This window comes from Bufo gargarizans, unplaced genomic scaffold (genome assembly GCF_014858855.1).
Source record: "Bufo gargarizans isolate SCDJY-AF-19 unplaced genomic scaffold, ASM1485885v1 original_scaffold_1055_pilon, whole genome shotgun sequence".
Classification (NCBI taxonomy): domain Eukaryota; kingdom Metazoa; phylum Chordata; class Amphibia; order Anura; family Bufonidae; genus Bufo; species Bufo gargarizans.
Genome location: NW_025334214.1, coordinates 55879 through 80516, shown reverse-complemented (window position 1 = coordinate 80516; position 24638 = coordinate 55879). Strand labels below are relative to the sequence as shown.

Below are 24638 nucleotides of genomic sequence, written 5' to 3'. Positions count from 1 at the left end.
ATGTCCCATTTGAAGCCCCCCTGATGCATTCCTAGAGTAGAAACTCCAAAAAGTGACCCCATTTAAGAACCTACACTCCTCAAGGTATTCAAAACGGATTTTACAAACTTTGTTAACCCTTTAAGTGTTCCACAAGAGTCAATGGCAAATGGAGATGACATTTCAGAATTTCTATTTTTTGTTACTTTGCTTCACAAAAAGTGTAATATAGAGCAACCAAAAATCATATGTACCCTAAAATAGTACCAAAAAAAACTGCCACCTTATCCCGTAGTTTCCAAAATGGGGTCACGTTTTTGGAGTTTCTACTCTAGGGGTGCATCAGGGGGCTTCAAAATGGGACATGGTGTAAATAAACCAGTCCAGCAAAATCTGCCTTACAAAAACCACACGGCGCTCCTTCCCCTCTACGCCCTGACGTGGGGCCGTACAGTGGTATACGGCCACATATCGGGTGTTTCTGTAAACCGCAGAGTCAGGGCAATAAATATAGTTTTGTTTGGCTGTTAACCCTTGCTTTGTTAGAGTAGAAAATGGAAGTTTCTAGAATGGGGTCACTTTTGGGTGGTTTCTATTATGTAAGCCTCACAAAGTGACTTCAGACCTGAACTTGTCCCTAAAAAGTGTGTTTTTGAAAATTTCAGAAAATTTTCAAGATTTGCATCTAAACTTCTAAGCCTTGTAACGTTCCCAAAAAATAAAATGGCATTCCCAAAATGATCCAAACATGAAGTAGACATATGGGGAATGTAAACTAATAACTATTTTTGAAGGTATTATTATGTATTATAGAAGTAAAGAAATTGAAACTTGGAAATTTGCAAATGTTTCAAAAATTTTGGTAAATTTGGTATTTTTTTTACAAAAAAATATGATTTATTTTTTTTACTCCATTTTACCAGTGTTATGAAGTACAATATGTGACGAAAAAACAATCTCAGAACGGCCTGAATAAGTAAAAGCGTGTTAAAGTTATCACCACATAAAGTGACACTGGTCAGATTTGAAAAAAATGGCCTGGTCCTCAAGGTGAAATAAGGCTGTGTCCTTAAGGGGTTAAAGGGGTTGTCCGAGATATTTTTTTTGTTCTATGTTTCTAACTCGGCAAATGTAACAGCTTTCCAATTCACTCCCTTTATCTCCAGTGGCTGGTTTCTCAGATTTCACTGAGGGTCACATGACCTGTGATGTCAGCTTCTCTCCCTGCTCTGATAATGTTCGTGCACAAGCCCGAGAGATCTGTACACGAGACTTCACTGTGCTGGCCACGCCCCCCTGCACTGCCGGCTGCTGCTTATTGCTCTCTCCCAGGATTGTTAACCCCTTCAGCTGCACAGACGCAAGTGTTTACTGCGTAGCTGCAGGCAGTGAGGAGACAAATGCTGGGCACAGGAGCTGATAGAGAAGTTCTGCAGAGCATTGCAGGTAGGGGGAGATCCTGTGTGTATAGGCAGTGTCATTGTACAGCTGGGACTTGTAGTCCTACACATACAATATGCTGCTGAGTCTCCCCGCCGGCAGACGTCACTCAGGGCAGTACTTGTATTCACTCCCTTAGCACTACAGGGGGAGCGGCACAGATGGTTGTTGTTGCAAGTAAACAAAGGGCCAGAAGAGAACCAGGGAAATGAGGAAATAGATATTTTGTTGCTTAAAACTTGCTTAGCTTAGTGTGAGAGAGTGACTGGAAAAGTAGTAGAGAATGGTTATATTTCGCCTAGGTTTCTTTCATATACCATGTACTACGCTACAGGAGGTGGATATCTCAACTAGGAAACCTGGGTGAGATATCAGAAATCCAGGAAAAGATGGTCTGCCTTACAGTTTGCTGAGGACTTTGGTAAATGGTGTTGTCGGGCCTGGATTTTAATGGAATGAGGATGCAGGTTGGTAGCGGGCTCCTCATTCCCTTCCTGTCCAGAACAGGTTTCATATAGAGCTCTCAGCCAGGCGATGGAGCTCGGCTCATTTCTGGGCTATGAAGGTTTGCACTATGAGCATGTCTGGGTGGGGACTGGGTGAACGGACCGGCTTTCACCATTGCTGCTGACGTCTGCTAAAGCAACAAAAAGGACACGGAGTTTATTTTGAATTGTGTCGTGTGGCTGGTAGTAGGCCGCCCGTATAGAAAGGGTCATTTTATGCTTAGTTAGTGCTCAGCCGAGCAGGAATTTATTTTGTATCTTTGCCTGAATGTAAAGGCCTTATATTTTGTTTGTGGACGAGAATAAAGAAAACAGGCAAACCCCTGTGTGAACTGTGCCATTGTGTCACTGTCTGACTGCGGTGCCTACTACTATGGAGCCGACCCCACATTAGTTATACATCACTGACCATCAGATTTACAGTGCTATATTATTATTATTTTTTCCATAACTCGAACAACCCCTTTAAAGAGATGTTAATTGAAGTCAGCAAATCCCGCCCTGTGTCCCTGTGTATGTCCTGGTACGCCCTGTATATTTCTGATCACCGGCGGGCGGTGATCAGAACTGGGTGCCTGCTCAAATCATTGAGCAGGCACCTTAGTACAATGCCATGTCCTGTGACCCCCCCCCCCTCGTGTTGGCGATCGCAGCAAACTGCAGGTCAATTCAGACCTGCGGTTTGCTGCGTTTCCGGGTTATTCGGGTCTCTGGTAACCCGATGACCCGGAATAGGACGGTGATTGGTGGTGTATTATCACAATACCTATCACCGTCCTGCGATCCTGAGAGGTGGCGGTCACTCCACCTCTCAGGATCGCTTCTGATTGGTCGGCTGGGCAGGTGGGCAGGAGAGAAAGGAGGTCCGTGGAGCAGGAGAGAGAGGAGCTCGGCTGTATTGCAAGTTGTTTTGTGCCATCAGGCACAAATCTGTGTTTTTGGGAGAGGTAGATTAGGCAGGAATAGTGAGGGAGAGTTAGGGAGGAGGGGGAAATAAAATAGTTTTTTTATTGTGTTGTAACACCGGATCGGGTGTCTGGGGCCCACTGTTGATCAGCGCGTTTGAATTTTTTTTAATTTTATTTTTACACTTTTTGGGATTTTCAAATTTTTTTAGGTTTTTTTCCTGTTAGGTTTAGGGTAAGTACGTGAACACCCGTCCCCCACACACACACTGAATAAAGTTTTCCACGCACGCACACACACACACACACACACACTCCCCTATGGCCCGCCTTGCCTCCGAATCAGAGAGTCCCAGTGAGGACGAGGATGACCCCACTTTCCTCTTGTCATCCGCGTCCTCCTCATAATCTAGCAATGATGATGAGCCCCCCAAGGCGGCGGAGACGCCGCCAGGCGGAGCAAGGGGACCGCCATGCCAGGGACACTAGTACGAGCAGCTCTGGCGCTTGTGCTAGTTTTCCGGCCCACCAGATAGTCCACCTGAGCCCCCTACTGGTGAACTTGTCTGATGTACCCCAGAGCATTTTGAGCCTGTGAATCCTGATTTTGTTGGCCAAGCAGGAATCCAGATTCCCACAGTGGGCTTCACTGAATATGACTTATTATTATTTTCTTTTTAATCTGATGGTGGAGCAAAAAAGTCATATGCCCCCCTAAATAGTGCCAATAAACCGTCCTCTCATCCCGCAAAAAATGAGCCCCTACCTAAGATAATAGGCTAAAAATAAACAAAAAAAACAACAGATTCTTAGACTATGGAGATACTAAAATGTTTTTTTTTTTGTTTATAAAAGGATAATATAGTGTAAAACCGATATAAAATGTTAAAAAAGTTGACATATTGTGTATCGCCGCATCCCTAAGAATCTGCTCTATAAAAATACCCCATGACCTAACCCCTCAGATGAACACGGTCTAAAAAAATAAATAAAGTGCCAAAACAGCAATTTTTGGGCAAATTTTCAATTTTAAACCGTTTTTTCCAGTAACAAAGCAAGGGTTAACAGCCAAACAAAACGTAATATTTATTACCCCAATTCTGCAGTTTACAGAAACACCCCATATGTGGTCGTAAACTGCTGTACGGGCACACGGCAGGGCGCAGAAGGAAAGGAACGCCATATGGTTTCTGGAAGGCAGATTTTGATGCCTTTTTTTTTGGCACCATGTCCCATTTAAAGCCCCCTGATGCAGCACTAGAGTAGAAACTCCTTAAAAGTGACCCAATCTAAGAAACTACACTCCTCAAGGTATTCAAAACTGATTTTACAAACTTTATTAACCCTTTAGGTGTACCTCAACAGTTTATGGCAAATGGAGATGAAATTTCAGAATTTCTATTTTTGGTAACCTTGCCTCACAAAAATGTAATATAGAGCAACCAAAAATCGTATGTACCCTAGAAATAGTCCCAACAAAACTGCCACCTTATCCCGTAGTTTCCAAAATGGGGTCACTATTATGTAGTTTCTACTCTAGGGGTGCATCAGGGGGGCTTTAAATGGGACATAGTGCAAATGAATCAGTCCAGCAAAATCTGCCTGCCAAAAACCACACGGAGCACCTTTCCCTCTACGCCCTGCCGTGTGCCCGTACAGTAGTTAACAGGCCACATATGGGGCGTTTCTGCAAACTACAGAATCAGGGCAATAAATATTGAGTTTTGTTTGGCTGTTAGCCCTTGCTTTGTTACTGGAAAAAATGGATTAAAATGGAAAATATGGCCAAAAAATTTAATTCTGAAATTTCATCTCCATTTGCCAATAACTCTTGTGGAACACCTAAAGGGTTAACAAAGTTTGTAAAATCAGTTTTGAGTAACTTGGAGGGGTGTAGTTTCTATAATGGGGTCATTTTTAGGTGGTTTCTATTATGTAAGCCTCACAAAATGACTTCAGACCTGAACTGGTCCTTCGAAAGTGGGTTTTTGAAAATGTCTGAAAAATTTCAAGATTTGCTTCTATTCTTCTAAGCCTTGTAACGTTCCCAAAAAATAAAATGTAATTCCCAAAATGATCCAAACATGAAGTAGACATATGGGGAATGTAAAGTAATAACTATATTGGGGATTCAGCCCGCACAACCCTACGCAGGTGCAGATTGCTATGGCGAAATACATATACAAACGCAAAAACAAAAATGCAAAAATCGCACTCTGCAACCAGCACTCTGCCCTGCCTTTATGCTGGATGCTGAATAAGGCATTGGTGTACATTTTGGCCAAAGCATAATAAGCCACTCACCACGTCAAGGTCGCCTTCATGAGTGGTCCCTAACACTAGTTCCTACCTGTTATGGGCCATGACAGCCACACAAAGTCCAGGGAGCGCAGGTACAGCATGCACGCCAAGCACACTCTGCTTTTAACCCCGTCCGGTGCCATTACAGCTTTCATCGGATCCAGGGATGCAAGTACCAACATGCATGGCACCGGACGGGGTTAAAAGCAGAGTGTGCTTGGCGTGCATGCTGTACCTGCGCTCCCTGGACTTTGTGTGGCTGTCATGGCCCATAACAGGTAGGAACTAGTGTTAGGGACCACTCATGAAGGCGACCTTGACGTGGTGAGTGGCTTATTACGCTTTGGCCAAAATGTACACCAATGCCTTATTCAACATCCAGCATAAAGGCAGGGCAGAGTGCTGGTTGCAGAGTGCGATTGCATTTGTGTTTTTGCGTTTGTATCTGTATTTTGCCATAGCAATCTGCACCTGCATAGGGTTGTGCGGGCTGAATCCCCCATATTTTTTCTTTGTAGTATATATTGGAGGCGTGGCGATCTCCATGCAGTCATGCACACCTGACCAGTTAGTCTGCTTATATAGCACCTACCAGTAGCCATTTGGCTCCAGGAGAAGTATATAGTGGGCTCAGCATGCATGTTGGTACTTGCATCCCTGGATCCGATGAAAGCTGTAATGGCACCGGACGGGGTTAAAAGCAGAGTGTGCTTGGCGTGCATGCTGTACCTGCGCTCCCTGGACTTTGTTGGGCTGTCATGGCCCATAACAGGTAGGAACTAGTGTTAGGGACCACTCATAGAGGCGACCTTGACGTGGTGAGTGGCTTATTACGCTTTGGCCAAAATGTACACCAATGCCTCATTCAGCATCCAGCATAAAGGCAGGGCAGAGCGCTGGTTGCAGAGTGCGATTGCATTTGTGTTTTTGCGTTTGTAAAGTAATAACTATTTTTGTAGATATTACTATGTATTATAGAAGTAGAGAAATTGAAACTTGGAAATATGCACATTTTTCCTGACTTTTGGTATATTTGGTATTTTCTTATAAATAAAAATGAAATTTTTTTACTCCATTTTACAAGTGTCATGAAGTACAATATGTGATGAAAAAACAATCTCAGAATGGCCTGGATAAGTCAAAGTTATCACACATAGTGACACTAGTCAGATTTGCAAAAAATGGCCGGGTCCTTAAGGAGAGAATGAGCCGGGTCCTTAAAGAGATAAAGACTGCCTTCTATATAGATACGAGCGGAACTTACAAAAAGTCAAAGCTAGATATTACTCGCAAAATTACAAAACCTGGTAAACTGTTGGCTCAACGAGTAAAATCCCAAAGAACCAAATCCAGAATCCCTTATAAAAAGTCACCTTTAGGCTCCTTTCACACGTCTGCAAATGGGTCCGCATTCATTCCACAATTTTGCGGAACGGGTGCGGACCCATTCATTTTCTATGGGGACGGAATGGATGCTGACAGCACACAGTGTGCTGTTCGCATCCGCATTTGCGGAGCGCGGCCCCGATCTTCGGGTCCGCAGCTCCGCAAAAGATAGAAAATGTCCTATTCTTGTCCGCAGCTTGCGGACAAGAATAGGCATTTCTATAGGGGTGCCGGGCGGGTGTGTTGCGGATCCGCAATTTGCGGGTCCGCAACACACCACAGACGTGTGAATGGAGCCTTAGACGGCTCTAAAGTCATGGATCCACAAGGCATAGCTGATAGTTTCACGGACTATTACTCCTCTCCTTACAATCTGAGCCCGCCCACAAATCCTATTACAAGCCCCTTCGGTGATATCAACGCCTTTCTGATTAGCCTCCACCTCCCGACCGTATCCGCAGAACAAGCAGAATTATTGGGGACTCCACTCACTGAAACAGAACTTCAAAAAGGTCATAAACTCCCTTCCCATGCACAAAGCCCCTGGGCCTGATGGCCTATCAAATTGTTATTACAAATCCTTCTTCCTTACTTACGCGAGGCCCTCCAGATGGGATTCGAAATGGGTAGCTTCCCAGCAGAAATGCTCTCCGCAGTCATAGTGACCATCCCGAAACAAGGTAAATCCCCTGACTCTCCACAAAACTTCAGGCCTAGCTCTTTACTAAACACCAAAATAAAAATGTATGCTAAAGCCCTGGCTAACCGCTTAGCACCCATTCTACCGTCCTTGATTAACTGACCAATCAGGCTTCATCCAAGGTAGACAAATTATAGGGAAGACTAGAAGAGTCATGAATATTGTAGACTACATCGAGAGGTCAGGTCTGGAAGCGGTCTTGGTGACCATTTATGCCGAAAAGGCATTTGACCGCATTAATTGGTCTTTCGCATTCTCTGTGCTCCAGATAATGGGACTCTGTGGTCCTTTCCTGGGGGCAGTGAAAGCCTTATATAGCAACCCCTCGGCCAGTGTATATGTTAATGATACCTTGTCCTCCTCATTTACAATTACTAATGGCACCCAACAGGGTTGCCCCTCTACCCCCTCATATTTATCATGTCCATCGAACCTCTAGCACAAGCTATCCGCCTCTCCGACCAAATAAAAGGAATAGACATAGGCGGAGGAACCCACAAACTCTCTCTATATGCAGACAATGTCATACTCACTCTCAGCTCCCCAGATCAATCATTACCTACAGTAATAGAGATTATTCGCCAATTTGGAGAACGCTCCTATTACAAAGTCAATGAGCAGAAATCCCAAGCCCTCCCCATTAATATAAAGACCTCTTCCCTGTTAAAATTACAATCCAGTTTCAACCTAGACTGGCAAATTGAACAGGTCCAATATCTAAGCACAAAGGTCACCAAAACAACCAAACAACTATATTGTGCCAATTACCTTCCATTACTAAAAGAGGTGGAAACAGATCTCGCCCAATACAGCAAACAAGAAATATCCGGGGTGGGCAGCATAGCGACCTTCCAGATGTTAACTCTCCCTAAGATATTATACAAGTTCAGAACAGTTCCTACCCTGATACCGCAGGCCTTTTTTAATTGCATTAACAGATTATTAAATAAGTTCATTTGAACTCCCAAGAGACCTCGGATTGCACTTACACTACTGACGAAGCATAGAAAGGCGGGCGGTCCAGGGCTCCCTAACATATATGACTACAACCTTGCCACCCACATGAGCTTTGTGAAAGAATGGTGGAAAGGAGATTTGTAACACCACCGGCTCCACATAGAATCAGTTGTTTCTCCAGGCCATAATTTAGAGGCTCAGCTCATTGCCACTCTGGATCATACACTCCCACTTGGAGTCCTCCCGAGCTTTCTTCGTATTTCAACATCACTGTGGAGAACCTTCCACTCCAAAACTTCCAAATCAAGCTTTCCCTCCACTCATATGCTCCATTAGAGACACTTACTTTCTTTATTCCTGGCTTAGCGGTTGCTAACTGGGTAAATAGGGGTCTCGCTCAGGTATCACAACTTTTTGATTCCTCCCAACTTAAGCAATTCTCTTCTATACATGAACAATACCAAATACCTCACGAGGATTTTTACATGCATCTTAGAATGAGATTTCTTTCAAAACAACGACTCCCTTATGGTAGTGACATGCAAAGAGATTCTAGATCTCTGGAATACCAAAAGGCCCCTCGCCAAATAGCTTAAAGGGCTTCTGTCACCCCACAAAACTTTTTTTTTTTTGGGTACTTATAATCCCCAAAATTCCCAAAAATTTTGGGGTACTTATAAAAAGGCCCCAATGTTGGGGTCTTTTTAGGCACAAGAAAAGGAAGGAGAGGCGTACTGACGGACATAACATCCCCCCATCGCTCACCTACTAACACTTCAGGAGTGACTCTCCCACCATGCTCAGGTTTCCAATTCCATCTGTTTTCACTAAGGTTTGGTAACCACAGGGGCCGGCGCTCCCCCCATAGTGAGAGGTGCATGCTGGGAGTCTCAGACTGGACATTATGTAAAGATGCCATTTATTAGTGTAACCCCGGCTGTGACCAAGACGTTATGATCGAAACACGTCAGACTGGGGGCTTGTCAGACTCCGAATATTAGGGCACGTGATACTAAGCATGTTTCATAACTATTGTGCCCATCACAGTCCTTGAAACGATACTTGATTGCGGATTGGATGGACTCCGTTCTGAATTTCCTTACACGCCAGGTACGGATTCATCTCCCTGAGGTTTATAATCATATAAAAGGAACCATAAGTTTTCAGAACTTTCCGATAGAGAAAAGACCTCCTTGTTTACTGCAGAAGCACTTTATGAATTTGCATGTAAATCTGAGATTTAGAATTTTTCTGTGGCCGGGACTGAAGGTGGTAACCCTCCTTTACTTTGCTTCTCATCTAACAGCTTGCCAAAATGTTTTTACAAGCCTGGGGAAAAAAAGAAGGCGCAGTATTCGGAATGTAGGTCTTATACAGTGCCATAACACGTATTTATACCCCTTGAACTTTTCCACATTTCTTCACGTTACACTCACAAACTTAGATGTATTTTATTGGGGTTTTATTTGATCGAACGAAAAAGCACAAGTCTGTGTGAAGTGAGAAGAAGATGAGACATTGTTTAAAAGTGTTTAATAAATAAATATCTGAAAGGTGTGGCATGCATTCGTATTCAGCCCCCTGTACTCTGATCCCCCTAAATAAAATCCAGTGTAACAAACTGCCTTCAGAATTCACCTAATTAGTAATAGAGTCCACCTGTGTGTAATGTATTCTCAGTATAACTCCAGCTCTTCTGTGAAGGCCTCAGAAGTTTGTTAGAGAACATCAGGGATCAAACAGCATCATGAAAACCAAGGAACACGCCAGACAGGTCAAGAATATAGTTGTGAATAAGTGTAAAGCAGGGTTAGGTTATAAAAAAAAAATATCCAAAGTTCTGAACATCTCATGGAGCACTGGTCAATCCATTATTCAAAAATGGAAGGAGTATGGCACAACTGCAAATCTAGAAATACATGACCGTCCACCTTAACTGACAGCCAAGGCAAGGAGAGCACTGTGGCGAAACCAACCTCGCCACTGGGTTTTGGAGGGGGCTGTTTGAAGGCCTCTTGCCTCAGGATTATGGCCCATGCTAACTTTTGAACCCCTGAACCTATTCCAGTGAATTTTGGATAGGTTTGTCCCCCAAGTTATACTGTTTAAATTGATGTAAGTTATATGTATGGACAATGTAACCTCACAAAGTTGTAACAACTTATAATAAGTGTAACTTGTCAGCTTGGGAGGAATATGCTGGGTGTGGTTCTATTGTCCCATTGTGTGTTTAAATGGTGATGTCTGTCCTGTTGTCTCCACATGTGTATTGGTGATCTCCCCTTTGTCCTGAGAGATAATTAGATTGTCTTCGGTCGTCTCCCAGGCAGAGAGGAGGAAAATATGATGCATTGTGGGCAGGGGCGTAGCTAGAAATGCATGGGCCCCATAGCAAAAAAATGTTATGGGCCCCCAGGATATCAGATTTAGATAGCGCCTGCCTCATAGTCCCACTCACTCCACAGCAGGACAGGTCAGGTAGGTCATAAGTTCATACCCCCCCCCCCGGCCTGGCCCCGCCCCCTCCACCGCCTGAGTCCTCCCACTCACTCAGTCTCAGTCCCTCTAGTTAGGAGCCGGAGGAAATTCATTCCTTCCTAATTCCTACACTGGGTCTGCTCTGCGGCGCTCGTGCCACTGCCAGCCTGGCTCCGCCTCAGGGTGGCAGAAGGGACGTTTCTACTGATCATTAAAGGGAGTCTTTCACCTAATCTGAGCGTTTTAGACCGCTCAGATCAGGTTATAGACTCTTTAACCCTCATTACGATCATACCTGTCTCTTATGTGTCCCTCGCCCAGATAATGAAAATAACACTTTTTAAACTTATGCAAATTACCTTCTGAAGGTGCCCAGGGGCGGCGTTACTGGGCGATGTGCCCAGAAAAACAAACCTCCAGCTGGCGGACGTCACGAGCGGCACCAGAGGACGGCGGGCTGTGAACTGGCCCGCACCTGCGCACTGCTCTGCCCATTATGGGCAGATGAACAGCTTTTCATATTGCGCATGCGCCGGCCGGCTGTCTTTAGTTGGCCGGCGCATGCGCAATATGAAAAGCTGTTCATCTGCCCATAATGGGCAGAGCAGTGCGCAGGTGCGGGCCAGTTCCCAGCCCGCCGTCCTCTGGTGCCGCTCGTGACGTCCGTCGGCTGGAGGTGTGTTTTTCTGGGCACATCGCCCAGTAACGCCGCCCCTGGGCACCTTCAGAAGGTAATTTGCATAAGTTTAATTAGTGTTATTTTCATTATCTGGGCGAGGGACACATAAGAGACAGGCATGATCGTAATGAGGGTTAAAGAGTCTATAACCTGATCTGAGCGGTCTAAAACGCTCAGATTAGGTGAAAGACTCCCTTTAATCGCCTAGCTGTGTATTTTATTGTGCATAGAGGTGTGAGGAGGAAAATGCAGAAGTTTATGAGAAACTTTCTAAACAAATGAGATGGAGTCACCGCCAAGCATCATTAGGGACAACTTCTGACCTCCACCAGACTCCTGTACCAATAAAACCAGCCAAGCGTTTAGAGTGGAGAGGCTCACCGGGTATGCTGTGCCGCTTGATGCGGTCGTTGTCTGGCTGCATCATGAATATTCATGTCTGTGTCTGAACCAAGAAGCCGTTCCGGCCCCCTCCACCGCGCCGACCGCCAGCCTAGTAGTACGTACCAACTTGCCGTCCGACTCCGTCCTGTCCTCCTCTTCTCCTCCTTCCGGCTTCCTGCTTCCTTCCCCGGGCCCCAGCCAGGCCAGAGCCGCGGACCGCCCGCGCCCCGCCCACTACACTGGGCGGGCGGTCCCGGGCCTGGCTGCTGGCTGCCTGTGTGACTCCGGCTTCCGCCTTCCCCCCCCAGCCAGGCCCAAGCCGGGGCCTGGCTGCCTGAGTGTATTTAATAAAAAATAAAAAAATAAAAATAAAAATTATAATTATGCGGTCAGGACGGGCCGGGCCCCCAGTGGCGTAGGGCCCCATAGCAACTGCTATGGTTGCTATGGCGATCCCTACGCCACTGATTGTGGGGATATGTTGTATCTGTCCTGTGTCGCAGTCTCCCTTCTGGTCCTCTAGGGGGCGGGAACGATTGGTTGCTGTATTTACATTGTGTGTGTTGTGAATTACTGATTGGTTGGATTTCAAAACCCTGTGGGCAGTACTATGTTTGGTTTTTATCAATAAAAGAGGCTGTACTTGAAGTACAGTCAGACCACTGTTTGACCCTCAAGACGGAGCCTTGTCTCGTTATTGGGGGGGAATTCCCTGTATGCTGTTAGAGACTGATTGCCAGGAGTGTAAGCCGACTGAATGCTTTTCCTGTTCGTCTGCTGACGGCTATTTGCGAGGTTCCAGTTTGGAGTGCTATTTTGTATCCAGTTCGGGAGGTTGGTGTTCTGCAGTAGCTGTGCCTGTCTCTCGGAAAGGGGCATATCGTCTAAACGGTTCTTAACCCCTTGTCTGCTGAAACGGTCCGTTACAAGCACTAATTAGAGAAGCAGCCAGGAGGACCATGGTCACACTGCAGAAATCCACAGCTCAGGTGGGAGAATCTGTCTACAGCACACCTATTAGTTGTGTACTCCACCAATCTGCCCTTTATGGAAGAGTGGCAAGAAGAAAGCCATAAGAAATCTTGTTTGAAGTTTTCCACAATGCATGTAGGGGACACAGCAAACACGTGGAAGAAGGTGCTCTGGTCAGAGGAGACCAAAGTGGAACTTTTTGGCACAAATGCAATATGCTATGTGTGACAGAAAACTACCACTGCACATCACCCTGAACCCACCATACCAACCGTGAAACAAGGTGGTGGCAGCATCATACTGTGGGGGCCGTCTTCAGCAGGGACAGGAAAGCTGGTCAGAGTTGATGGGAAGATGGAAGGAGCTAAATACAGGGCAATCCTGGAGGAAAATCTGGTAGAGGCTGCAGAAGACATCAGACTGATGCGGAGGTTCACATTCCAGCAGGACAACAACCCTAAACATCCACCCAGAGCTACAATGGAAGGGTTTAGTCTTGTCTGTGACAAGACTTAAAAATTGCTGTTCACAGACGCTTCTGCAGAGAAACCTCACACAGACTTTGTGTTGGTCGATCACATAAAATCCCAATAAAATACATTTAAAGACTATGTATGGGGAACATTATTTTATGATTGCATTTTACTCATTTGGGGCTAAAATAATTTTTTTAATTGGTCTTTAGTAAAAATATTGAGCCGTTCTGTCACAAAGGGTTAACTGTTCTTCTAGCTGTGTGACTGGTACTTGTGCTGGTCATCTAATAATCCTGATCTCTAAATTACTAAGGCCTGTATTACACCAACAGATTATCTGACCAATATCTGTCCAATGAGACCAATAGTTGGTCAGAAAATCTGTCAGATAATCTGTTGGTGTAATACAGGCCTTAGAGGCCATCAGTAAGATAAGAACTGATCTATAATGAGTGTCTATAATGTTAAAGATAAGGAGCCTGTCACCTCCCTGCCTGACGGAGCAGAGAGAAAACTCATATCCTGCCAGTAGAGCATCTCAGCTCTGTACAGAGAAAAGGACTCCATATTTTTAATAAACCAATTGAAAAAATAAGATTTTTAGCTCAAGTACAATATGCCCCCAAAGGTGTCCATAGCCTTTAAGTTTTTGGGTATAACATAAAAAAAATTTAACAATCTGATCATTCATAATAACAGCCATTACTACATGTCTCCAGCCTTTATAGTGTAGTAGTAATGTCACCTATAACACCCGGCATCTGATGACACCTACCTGAGGTATAACAGCCATTACTACATGTCTCTGGTGCCTTTACTAGTATAAAACCATTAGACTGCTATTTAAAGACTCAAAGCTGGGTCACTGCCCGGAGTGCTCCTTTACTGCAGCTCTAAGGTGGAGCTTAACCTGAAGAAACCTCCCAATTCCCTTCCTCCATTCATGATTCCATACCTGTGGTCACAGGGACTGGAATGTCCTCCTCCACCTCACTCTTACACGGGGGATCGCCCATCATCCGTTCTTCTTTATCCTCCACTTTAATATCAGTCACATCTTCCCCCTGATTTGTCATCTGTAACAATTCAGGACAATACAGCAGACAGGTGGGAAATCTAACAGATCCACATAAGAGACCCCCACCATCTATGACCCCTCTATGACTGCAGGACCCCCCTATACAGATGTGTATAGGGCTCAGCTCCATCTACCTGATGGTTCTCTGGGAGCTTCTCCTCTGGACAGTCCTGGGAATACAGAGGACGGGGACATCTCTCGGGGGGATTTCCTTCTACGAGTCCATCTGTAGGAAACACACAGGGACAGGAGAGATTATTACATGTGATGATGAGATGATGGGAGTAGTATCCAGGTGACCCATGACAGCCCCCCCTCTTTACCCTGCTGATCGCCCCATAAATCCGTCTCCTCTTCTTCTTCATCTTTAATCTCAGCCTTAATATCCATCAGATTTTCATCCTGAAGAAGAGAAATGTAAAATGATCTTTGGTTCAGTCCCTTTCTGGTCAGATTCTGGGGAGACTTCAGCTCCATCTACCTGATGGTTCTCTGGGAGCTTCTCCTCTAGACAGTCCAGGGAATACAGAGGACAGGGACATCTCTTGGGGGGACTTCTCCTCCTGGAATCAGAACCTATAGGAGATAACACACAGACTGAATATAATACTGAGCACTGAATTGTGGCAGAGGAGAGCAGAAAACTGTGGGTGGATTAGGGTGGAGTTCACTCCGCTGCCCTCCGAGTGTCCTGATGACTGGGGTGTGGCAGTCAGCAGCCTGGAAGTCTATGGGCAGCCAACAGCAGTTCGTGAGCCACAGATTCACCAGCCTTTCTATGGTTTCCAGTGGAATTTCTGACCCTTCAGTTTTCTGCTTCTAATGGAAAAGAAAAATCCTTGGAAAGTGTGATCCCTATATATAGTAATGTCATCTATAACACCCGGCATCTGATGACACCTACCTGAGGTATAATAGCCATTACTACATGTCTCCAGCCTTTATAGTGTAGTAGTAATGTCATCTATAACACCCGGCATCTGATGACACCTACCTGAGGTATAACAGCCATTACTACATGTCTCCAGTCTTTATAGTGTAGAAGTAATGTCATCTATAACACCCGGCATCTGATGACATCTACCTGAGGTATAACAGCCATTACTACAGGTCTCCAGCCTTTATAGTGTAGTAGTAATGTCATCTATAACACCCGGCATCTGATGAGACCTACCTGAGGTATAACAGCCATTACTACATGTCTCTAGCCTTTATAGTGTAGAAGTAATGTCGTCTATAACACCCGGCATCTGATGACACCTACCTGAGGTATAACAGCCATTACTACATGTCTCCAGCCTTTATAGTGTAGTAGTAATGTCATCTATAACACCCGGCATCTGATGACACCTACCTGAGGTATAACAGCCATTACTACATGTCTCCAGCCTTTATAGTGTAGTAGTAATGTCATCTATAACACCCGACATCTGATGACACCTACCTGAGGTATAACAGCCATTACTACATGTCTCCAGCCTTTATAGCGTAGTAGTAATGTCATCTATAAATGTAACGCTGCCTGGCACACTAATCTACTCATGTACGGGTTTGGGTCCGATATACCATTTTGATTTGGTTTAGATATCATAAAAAAAGTATTGCAATACTCTATACCATTCAATACCACGCGAAAAAAATAACCCACCATGCGTTCAGGTTGCATTGCGGCAAATCTGCGCAAGTAGGCACGGAATTTCAGTCAGTTTTGACTGCGATCGAGTTCAGTCGTTCAGTTTTTCCCGTGCGAGTGCAATGCGTCATCCACTGATCTCCCCCCCATAACAGTGCGTCATCCACAGATCCCCCATAACAGTGCATCATCCACAGATCCCCCCCATAACAGTGCGTCATCCACTGATCTCCCCCCCATAACAGTGCGTCATCCACAGATCCCCCATAACAGTGCATCATCCACAGATCCCCCCCATAACAGTGCGTCATCCACAGATCCCCCCATAACAGTGCGTCATCCACAGATCCCCCCCCATAACAGTGCGTCATCCACAGATTCACCCCATAACAGTGCGTCATCCACAGATCCCCCCATAACAGTGCGTCATCCACAGATCCCCCCATAACAGTGCGTCATCCACAGATCCCCCCATAACAGTGCGTCATCCACAGATCCCCTCCCATAACAGTGCGTCATCCACAGATCCCCCCATAACAGTGCGTCATCCACAGATCCCACCATAACAGTGCGTCATCAACAGATCCCCCCCCCCCCATAACATTGCGTCATCCACAGACCACCATTAGTTCAAAACCTACCAAAAGCACACCTTTTGGTTCAAAATATTTTTTTCTTATTTTCCTCCTGAAAAACCTAGGTGCGTCTTATCGTCGGGTGCGTCTTATCGTCAGGTGCGTCTTATCGTCAGGTGCGTCTTATCGTCAGGTGCGTCTTATAAAGCGAAAAATACGGTAGCTAAATGGATAAATATTTTATCTATTGAATTATAGATTTGGGCTAGAAAGATGGGTTACTAGACCAGGACCTGCGGTGACATCATCAAAGGTCATTTAGCTGTTAGACGGATTAATTCGCTATTGTCAATATTTATAATAGCTTAAAGGGTTTCTGTCATCAGAATTAACCCGAATTTGTATAATATGCTAATTAGCCTCTAGGAGCGGGGGGGGGGGGGGCATTGCCCCTGCTACTAGAAGCTCTGTACTCCCACCTCTGGACGCGCCCCGCCGCACTTGATTGACAGGGCCAGGCAGCCTTAGTCTCCCGTCCTGTATCTCGCGCCTGCGCCGTCCCGTTCAGTATTCGGCGCAGGCGCAGTGAGTACAGGACACCCCCCTCCTTACCCTGCTGATCGCACCATAAATCCGTCTCCTCTTCTTCTTCTTCATCTTTAACCTCAGCCTTAACATCCATCAGATTTTCATCCTGAAGAAGAGAAATGTAAAATGGTCTTTGGTTCAGTCCCTTTCTGGTCAGATTCTGGGGAGACTTCAGCTCCATCTACCTGATGGTTCTCTGGGAGCTTCTCCTCTGGACAGTCCTGGCAATACAGAGGACGGGGACATCTCTCGGGGGGACTTCTCCTCCTGGAGTCAGAACCTATAGGAGATAACACACAGACTGAATATAATACTGAGCGCTGAGCGGAGAGCAGGAACCTGCGGGTGGATTAGGGTGGAGTTCACCCAGCTGCCCTCTGAATGTCTGGATGATTGGGGTGTGGCAGTCAGCAGCCTGAAAGTCTATGGGCAGCCGGCAGCAGTTCGTGAGCAACAGATTCACAGGACATTTTATGGTTTCCAAAAGAATTTCTGACCCTTCAGTTTTCTGCTTCTAGTGGAAAAGAAAAATCCTTGGAAAGTGTGACCCGCATAGAGGGACGAAAGTGACCCTAATATCAGGGCTCAACCCTCATAGAGGGAAGAGAGCCCCCCGACATCAGGGTTGAACCCCCATAGAGGGACGAGAGCCCCCCGACATCAGGACTGAACCCCCATAGAGGAAGCAGAGCGCCCCCCCCGACATCAGGACTGAACCCCCATAGAGGGAGGAGAGCGCCCCCCCTCCCCCCCGATATCAGGACTGAACCCCCATAGAGGAAAAAGAGCGCCCCCCGATATCAGGGCTGAACCTCCATAGAGGAAGGAGAGTGCCCCCTGACATCAGGACTGAACCCCCATAGAGGGAGGAGAGCCCCCCCCGAAATCAGGACTGAACCCCCATAGAGGGAGGCGAGCCCCCCCCCCCCCGACATCAGGACTGAACCCCCATAGAGGGAGCATAACGCCCCCCCCCCCCCCCGAAATCAGGACTGAACCCCCATAGAGGGAGGAGAGCCCCCCCCCCCGAAATCAGTACTGAACCCCCATAGAGGGAGGAGAGCCCCCCCCGACATCAGGACTGAACCCCCATAGAAGGAGCAGAGCACCCCCCCCGACATCAGGACTGAACCCCCATAGAGGGAGGAGAGCCCCCCCGACATCAGGACTGAACCCCCATAGAGGGAGCAGAGCGCCCCACCCCGACATCAGGACTGGAGCTTCTCCTCTGGACAGTCCTGGCAATACAGAGGACGGGGACATCTCTCGGGGGGACTTCTCCTCCTGGAGTCAGAACCTATAGGAGATAACACACAGACTGAATACAATACTGAGCGCTGAGCGGAGAGCAGGAACCTGCGGGTGGATTAGGGTGGAGTTCACCCCGCTGCCCTCTGAATGTCTGGATGATTGGGGTGTGGCAGTCAGCAGCCTGAAAGTCTATGGGCAGCCGGCAGCAGTTCGTGAGCAACAGATTCACAGGACATTTTATGGTTTCCAAAAGAATTTCTGACCCTTCAGTTTTCTGCTTCTAGTGGAAAAGAAAAATCCTTGGAAAGTGTGACCCCCATAGAGGGACGAAAGTGACCCTAATATCAGGGCTCAACCCCCATAGAGGGACGAGAGAGCCCCCCCCCCCCGATAATAGGACTGAACCCTCAGAGGGAAGAGAGCCCCCCGACATCAGGGTTGAACCCCCATAGAGGGACGAGAGCCCCCCGACATCAGGACTGAACCCCCATAGAGGGACGAGAGAGCCCGCCCCCCCCGATATCAGGACTGAAACCTCATAGAGGGAAGAGAGACCCCCGACATCAGGGCTGAACCCCCATAGAGGGAGGAGAGCGCCCCCCCTCCCCCCGATATCAGGACTGAACCCCCATAGAGGAAAAAGAGCGCCCCCCGATATCAGGGCTGAACCTCCATAGAGGAAGGAGAGTGCCCCCTGACATCAGGACTGAACCCCCATAGAGGGAGGAGAGCCCCCCCCCAAAATCAGGACTGAACCCCCATAGAGGGAGGAGAGCCCCCCCCAACATCAGGACTGAACCCCCATAGAGGGAGCAGAGCACCCCCCCCCCGACATCAGGACTGAACCCCCATAGAGGGAGCAGAGCCCCCCCGACATCAGGACTGAACCCCCATAGAGGGAGCAGAGCGCCCCCCCGACATCAGGACTGAACCCCCATAGAGGGAGCAGAGCGCCCCCCCGACATCAGGACTGAACCCCCATAGAGGGAGCAGAGCGCCCCCCCCCCCGACATCAGGACTGAACCCCCATAGAGGGAGCAGAGCCCCCCCCCGACATCAGGACTGAACCCCCATAGAGGGACGAGAGCGCCCCCCGATATAGTTTATCTGGACTTCTCCAAAGCATCTGACACTGTACCACATGAAAGGTTAGTATATAAAATGAGAATGCTCGGACTGGGAGAAAATGTGTGTATGTGGGTAAGTAACTGGCTGAGGGATAGAAAACAGAGGGGGGTTATTACTGTACACACTCAGATTGGGTCACTGTCACTAGTGGGGTACCTCAGGGGTCAGTACTGGAGGGGTCACTGTCACTAGTGGGGTACCACAGGGGTCAGTACTGGAGGGGTCACTGTCACTAGTGGGGTACCTCAGGGGTCAGTACTGGAGGGGTCACTGTCACTAGTGGGGTACCTCAGGGGTCAGTACTGGAGGGGTCACTGTCACTAGTGGGGTACCTCAGGGGTCAGTACTGGAGTGGTCACTGTCACTAGTGGGGTACCTCAGGGGTCAGTACTGGAGGGGTCACTGTCACTAGTGGGGTACCTCAGGGGTCAGTACTGGAGGGGTCACTGTCACTAGTGGGGTACCTCAGGGGTCAGTACTGGAGGGGTCACTGTCACTAGTGGGGTACCTCAGGGGTCAGTACTGGAGGGGTCACTGTCACTAGTGGGGTACCTCAGGGGTCAGTACTGGAGGGGTCACCGTCACTAGTGGGGTACCTCAGGGGTGTCATGGTCTTACCTTCTTACTGTTCTCCTTCGTTTGACATGTGCTGGCGGCCATCTTGGTTTCTGGGTTTCTTGTAGCCTCCCACCCTGCGGCTTCTCCTTCCCACTGGGAGGAGCTGGATGCCTAGCTTATATATATAGAAGGTCTGTGGCTTCAGTTCCTTGCTTGGTCCTCCTGTGTTCACATGCTTCTAAGACTGCTGCTGCTTCTGGTTCCTGATCCTGGCCTCGTCTGACTACCCCGTTGGTTCCTGATCCTGGTTTCGTCTGACTACCCTGCTGGTTCCTGATCCAGGCTTCGTCTGACTACCCTCCTGGTTCCTGACCTCTGTCTACGCAAGACCCTGCTTCGGTTTAGCCATCCGTTTGGACTTTTGCTACAGCTTGATTTTCAATAAAGCCTTCTTATTTCCACTTATCTCTTGTTGTATGTCTGGTTCATGGTTCCATGACATTAGGACCAAGCCATGAATTCTGACGGTACAGGGCCATCCTCGCTACCTACGCTGGTTGCCAGACTTGATCAGCAGGATCACCTGTTGGGTCGGTTCGCTGTGGCGTTGCAAACCCTGCTTGAACGCACGGCTCATTTCGCTTCCGTTGCCGATGGGTCGGTTGTCGCTCCTGGGCCCGCTCCTACTGCCGCTCCGGTTGTTGCGCCAGAGTCTACCCCGACACCTGTTGCTGCGCCTGCGGTGTCTCGGGGTATGACCGGTTCTGCCCCCCTTCCACAGCACTTTGGGGGAGAGCCAACTCAGTGCCGAGGTTTCCTTAACCAGGTGGGCATTTATTTCGAGTTGCTGCCACATGCCTTTCCTACTGAGAGATCAAAGGTGGGCTTCTTGATCTCGCTGCTCTCGGACAAGGCCTTGGCCTGGGCCAGCCCTTTATGGGAGAACAACAATCCGGTGGTTGCCGAGTTTTCCGGTTTTGTTGCTTCTCTTCGGAAGGTATTCGATGTGCCAGCTCGTGCTGCCTCTGCTGCGAAGCTCCCTATGTCCATCAGACAGGGTTCACGATCCGTAGCTGAATACGCCATTGAGTTTCGTACCCTGGCAGCAGAGGTGGGCTGGAATAATGAGGCTCTGGTCGCTGCTTTCTCTCATGGTCTCTCGGATGCCTTGAAGGATGAGGTTGCAGCTAAGGACCTACCAGTGGAGCTCGAGTCTCTTATTTCTTTCCTGATTTTGATTGACACCAGACTCAGGGAGAGACCTTCCTTTAAGGAGAGCCTGCGGAGGTCTTCTAACAGATTGGCGCCTACGTTTGCTGTCCCACCCTTGCCTCCCTCTCCTCCCACGCCTCCTGGGGATGACTTGTCTGGGGGTGAACCCATGCAGCTGGGGTTTGCTCGCCTGTCCGAGGGGGAGAGGGTACTCCGGAGACGCGAGGGCCGATGCATGTACTGTGGTCTCGGTGGGCATTTTCGGTTGGCATGTCCGAACCGTCCGGGAAACGCTCGCACCTGAGATCCTGTCGGGGGCAGATCTTGGGTGGAGTCTCCTCGTCCCCGGTTTCCCGTGTTGACAAACCACTGATCACTGTTGTCCTCTCCTGGGTCGGGGGCTCGGTGACGACCCAGGCGTTGGTGGACTCTGGTGCTGGTGGTTTGTTCATTGATGGTGTGTTCGCTGCCGCCAATTCCATTCCTCTGCAGCCTCGAGGTTCCCCACTGGCTCTTGAGGCGATAGACGGCAGACCCCTTCTGCCGCCACACGTGACTCATGAGACCCTTCCAGTGGGGATAGCCATTGGTGCCGTTCACAGAGAGTCGGTCTGTCTCCAGGTGATTTCGTCTCCACACTACTCGGTGGTCTTGGGGTACCCCTGGCTCCAGAAGCATAATCCGACTTTCGATTGGAGATCGGCCGAGATCCTCTCGTGGTCACCGCAGTGTGGGGCTAGTTGCATCCATGGGCCTGTCAAGTTGCTGTGTACTTCCTCGGACTCTCTGTTGCCTCCTGAATACGAAGAGTACCGGGATGTATTCGATAAAGTGCGCGCGGTTGCCCTACCTCCGCACCGCCCATACGATTGTGCCATAGAGTTACAATCTGGTGCCGTTCCTCCTCGTGGCAAAGTCTATCCACTGTCGGTAGCGGAGAATGAGGCCATGGAGGAGTACGTGAGGGAGGCGCTTTCACGCGGACACATTCGCAAATCCTCGTCCCCGGCAGGGGCTGGATTTTTCTTTGTGAAAAAGAAGGGAGGTGAGTTGAGGCCTTGCATCGATTACAGGGGTCTCAATCGCATCACGATCAAGAACGCTTACCCGATACCCTTGATTTCCGAGCTGTTCGATCGCCTCAAAGGGGCCACGGTCTTTACCAAACTCGACCTGAGGGCGGCATATAACCTGGTAAGGATCAAGGCGGGCGATGAGTGGAAGACCGCGTTTAACACCAGGACCGGTCATTATGAATCCTTGGTTATGCCCTTTGGGTTGTGCAATGCGCCCGCAGTCTTCCAGGAATTCATCAACGATGTTTTCCGTGACCTGTTGCAGCAGTGTGTGGTGGTCTATTTGGATGACATCTTGATATATTCTGAATCCATGGAGGCCCACATTATGGATGTCAGACGAGTGTTGCAACGGTTACGAGAGAACAGGCTGTTCGGTAAGCTTGAGAAATGCGAATTTCACCGATCCCAGGTAACCTTCTTAGGTTACATCATTTCCGCTGAGGGGTTCTCCATGGATCCTGAGAAGGTTTCGGCTGTCTTACAGTGGCCCCAGCCCAGTGGTCTCCGTGCCCTGCAGCGCTTTTTGGGCTTCGCCAATTATTATCGGAAGTTCATCAGGGACTTTTCTATGCTAGCCAAGCCTCTCACGGATCTGACCAGGAAGGGCAGTAATTTCCAGGTCTGGCCGCTCGAGGCCATCCGAGCTTTTGAGGCTCTAAAGTCCGCCTTTGTGTCGGCTCCGATTCTGTCGCATCCCAACCCTGGGTTGCCCTTTGTCCTCGAGGTGGACGCGTCTGAGACGGGAGTAGGCGCCCTTCTGTCTCAGCGTAGAACACCAGAGGGTCCTCTGCTTCCTTGTGGGTTTTACTCCCGGAAACTGTCTTCCGCGGAGTGCAACTATCAGATTGGTGACAGGGAGTTATTGGCCATCGTGCAGGCCCTTAAAGAATGGAGGCACTTGCTCGAGGGATCGGTGGTTCCGGTTCTCATCCTGACGGACCACAAGAATCTGACCTACCTTTCTGAGGCCAAGAGATTGACACCACGTCAGGCCAGATGGGCTCTGTTCTTGTCACGTTTTAATTACGTGGTCTCCTACCTACCCGGTTCCAAGAACATCAGAGCGGATGCCTTATCACGGCAGTACTCCGAGCTGTCCGGGGAGGAGTCGATTCCGACTTCGGTCATACCTCCGAATCAGATCCTGGCCGCCATTCGCACCAGCCTGACCTCTCCCCTGGGTGAGCAGATTTTGGCGGCTCAATCTGGTGCTCCCTCTGGGAGACCCAACGGCAGGTGTTTTGTGCCTGAGGAGTTGCGCACTCGGTTGTTGCGAACCTACCATAACTCCAAGGCCGCGGGGCATCCTGGAAAGAATCAGCTGTCCTGGGCTGTTTCACGTCTGTTCTGGTGGCCTTCTCTACGTTCCGACATCGCCGCATATGTAGCGGCATGCTCCGTTTGTGCCCAGAGTAAGTCCCCTCGGCACCTTCCGTTGGGCCTTTTGCAACCCATAGCCACCGGGGAGCGCCCATGGTCACACCTGGGGATGGATTTCATTGTGGACCTCCCTGCATCCCGAGGCCATACGGTCATTCTCATGATTGTGGATCGGTTTTCCAAAATGTGCCACTGTGTTCCTCTCAAGAAGTTACCCTCTGCACAAGAGTTGGCCACGATTTTCGGCAGGGAGGTCTTCCGGTTGCACGGTTTGCCCAAGGAGATTGTGTCGGATCGGGGGAGTCAGTTTCGTGTCCAGGTTCTGGCGCGCCTTTTGCTCCCAGTTGGGGATTCATCTCTCTTTCTCCTCGGCCTACCACCCTCAGTCCAATGGGGCCGCAGAACGATCCAATCAGGCCTTGGAGCAATTCCTTCGTTGCTATGTCTCCGATCACCAAGACAATTGGGTTGACCTCCTGCCTTGGGCTGAGTTTGCCAGGAACACGGCGGTGAACTCTTCCTCTGGGACGTCTCCCTTCATGGCCAATTATGGGTTCCAACCTGCCGTGTTACCGGAGGTATTCTCTCCCCAGGATATTCCGGCTGTGGAGGATCACCTTTCCGTCCTACGTGCTTCTTGGGTACAGATCCAGAGGTCCCTTGAGGTCTCTGCGCAGCGCCAGAGACTCCAGGCTGATCGCGGACGAGCGCCCGCTCCTTCCTACCAGGTCGGAGACCGTGTATGGTTGTCCACCCGCAACCTCAACCTTCGAGTGCCCACTCCCAAGCTGGCGCCTCGCTTTGTTGGTCCCTTCCGAGTGCTTCGCAGGGTAAACCCGGTAGCCTATGCCCTTGCGCTTCCTCCTGGCATGCGGATCTCCAACGTGTTTCATGTCTCCCTGTTGAAGCCATTGGTGTGTAATCGTTTCACTTCCTCGGTTCCTCGGCCCCGTCCGGTCCAAGTGGGCAATCGTGAGGAATATGAGGTGAGCA

At 48.6% G+C, this 24638-nt stretch overlaps 1 protein-coding gene across 1 annotated transcript in view; it reads right to left on the bottom strand.

The window, feature by feature from the left end:
- Nucleotides 1-24638, bottom strand: part of LOC122922915 (zinc finger protein 501-like) — an 82450-nt gene that overhangs the window by 6597 nt on the left and 51215 nt on the right. Inside the window, exons 2-5 of the mRNA XM_044273684.1 lie at nt 17062-17143; nt 14723-14817; nt 14565-14643; nt 14119-14202 (exon numbers count right to left, since the gene is read on the bottom strand). Of these exons, the coding sequence (XP_044129619.1) occupies nt 14119-14202; nt 14565-14643; nt 14723-14817; nt 17062-17131 (328 nt within the window). The 5' untranslated portion in view covers nt 17132-17143. The remainder of the gene's footprint in view (nt 1-14118; nt 14203-14564; nt 14644-14722; nt 14818-17061; nt 17144-24638) is intronic.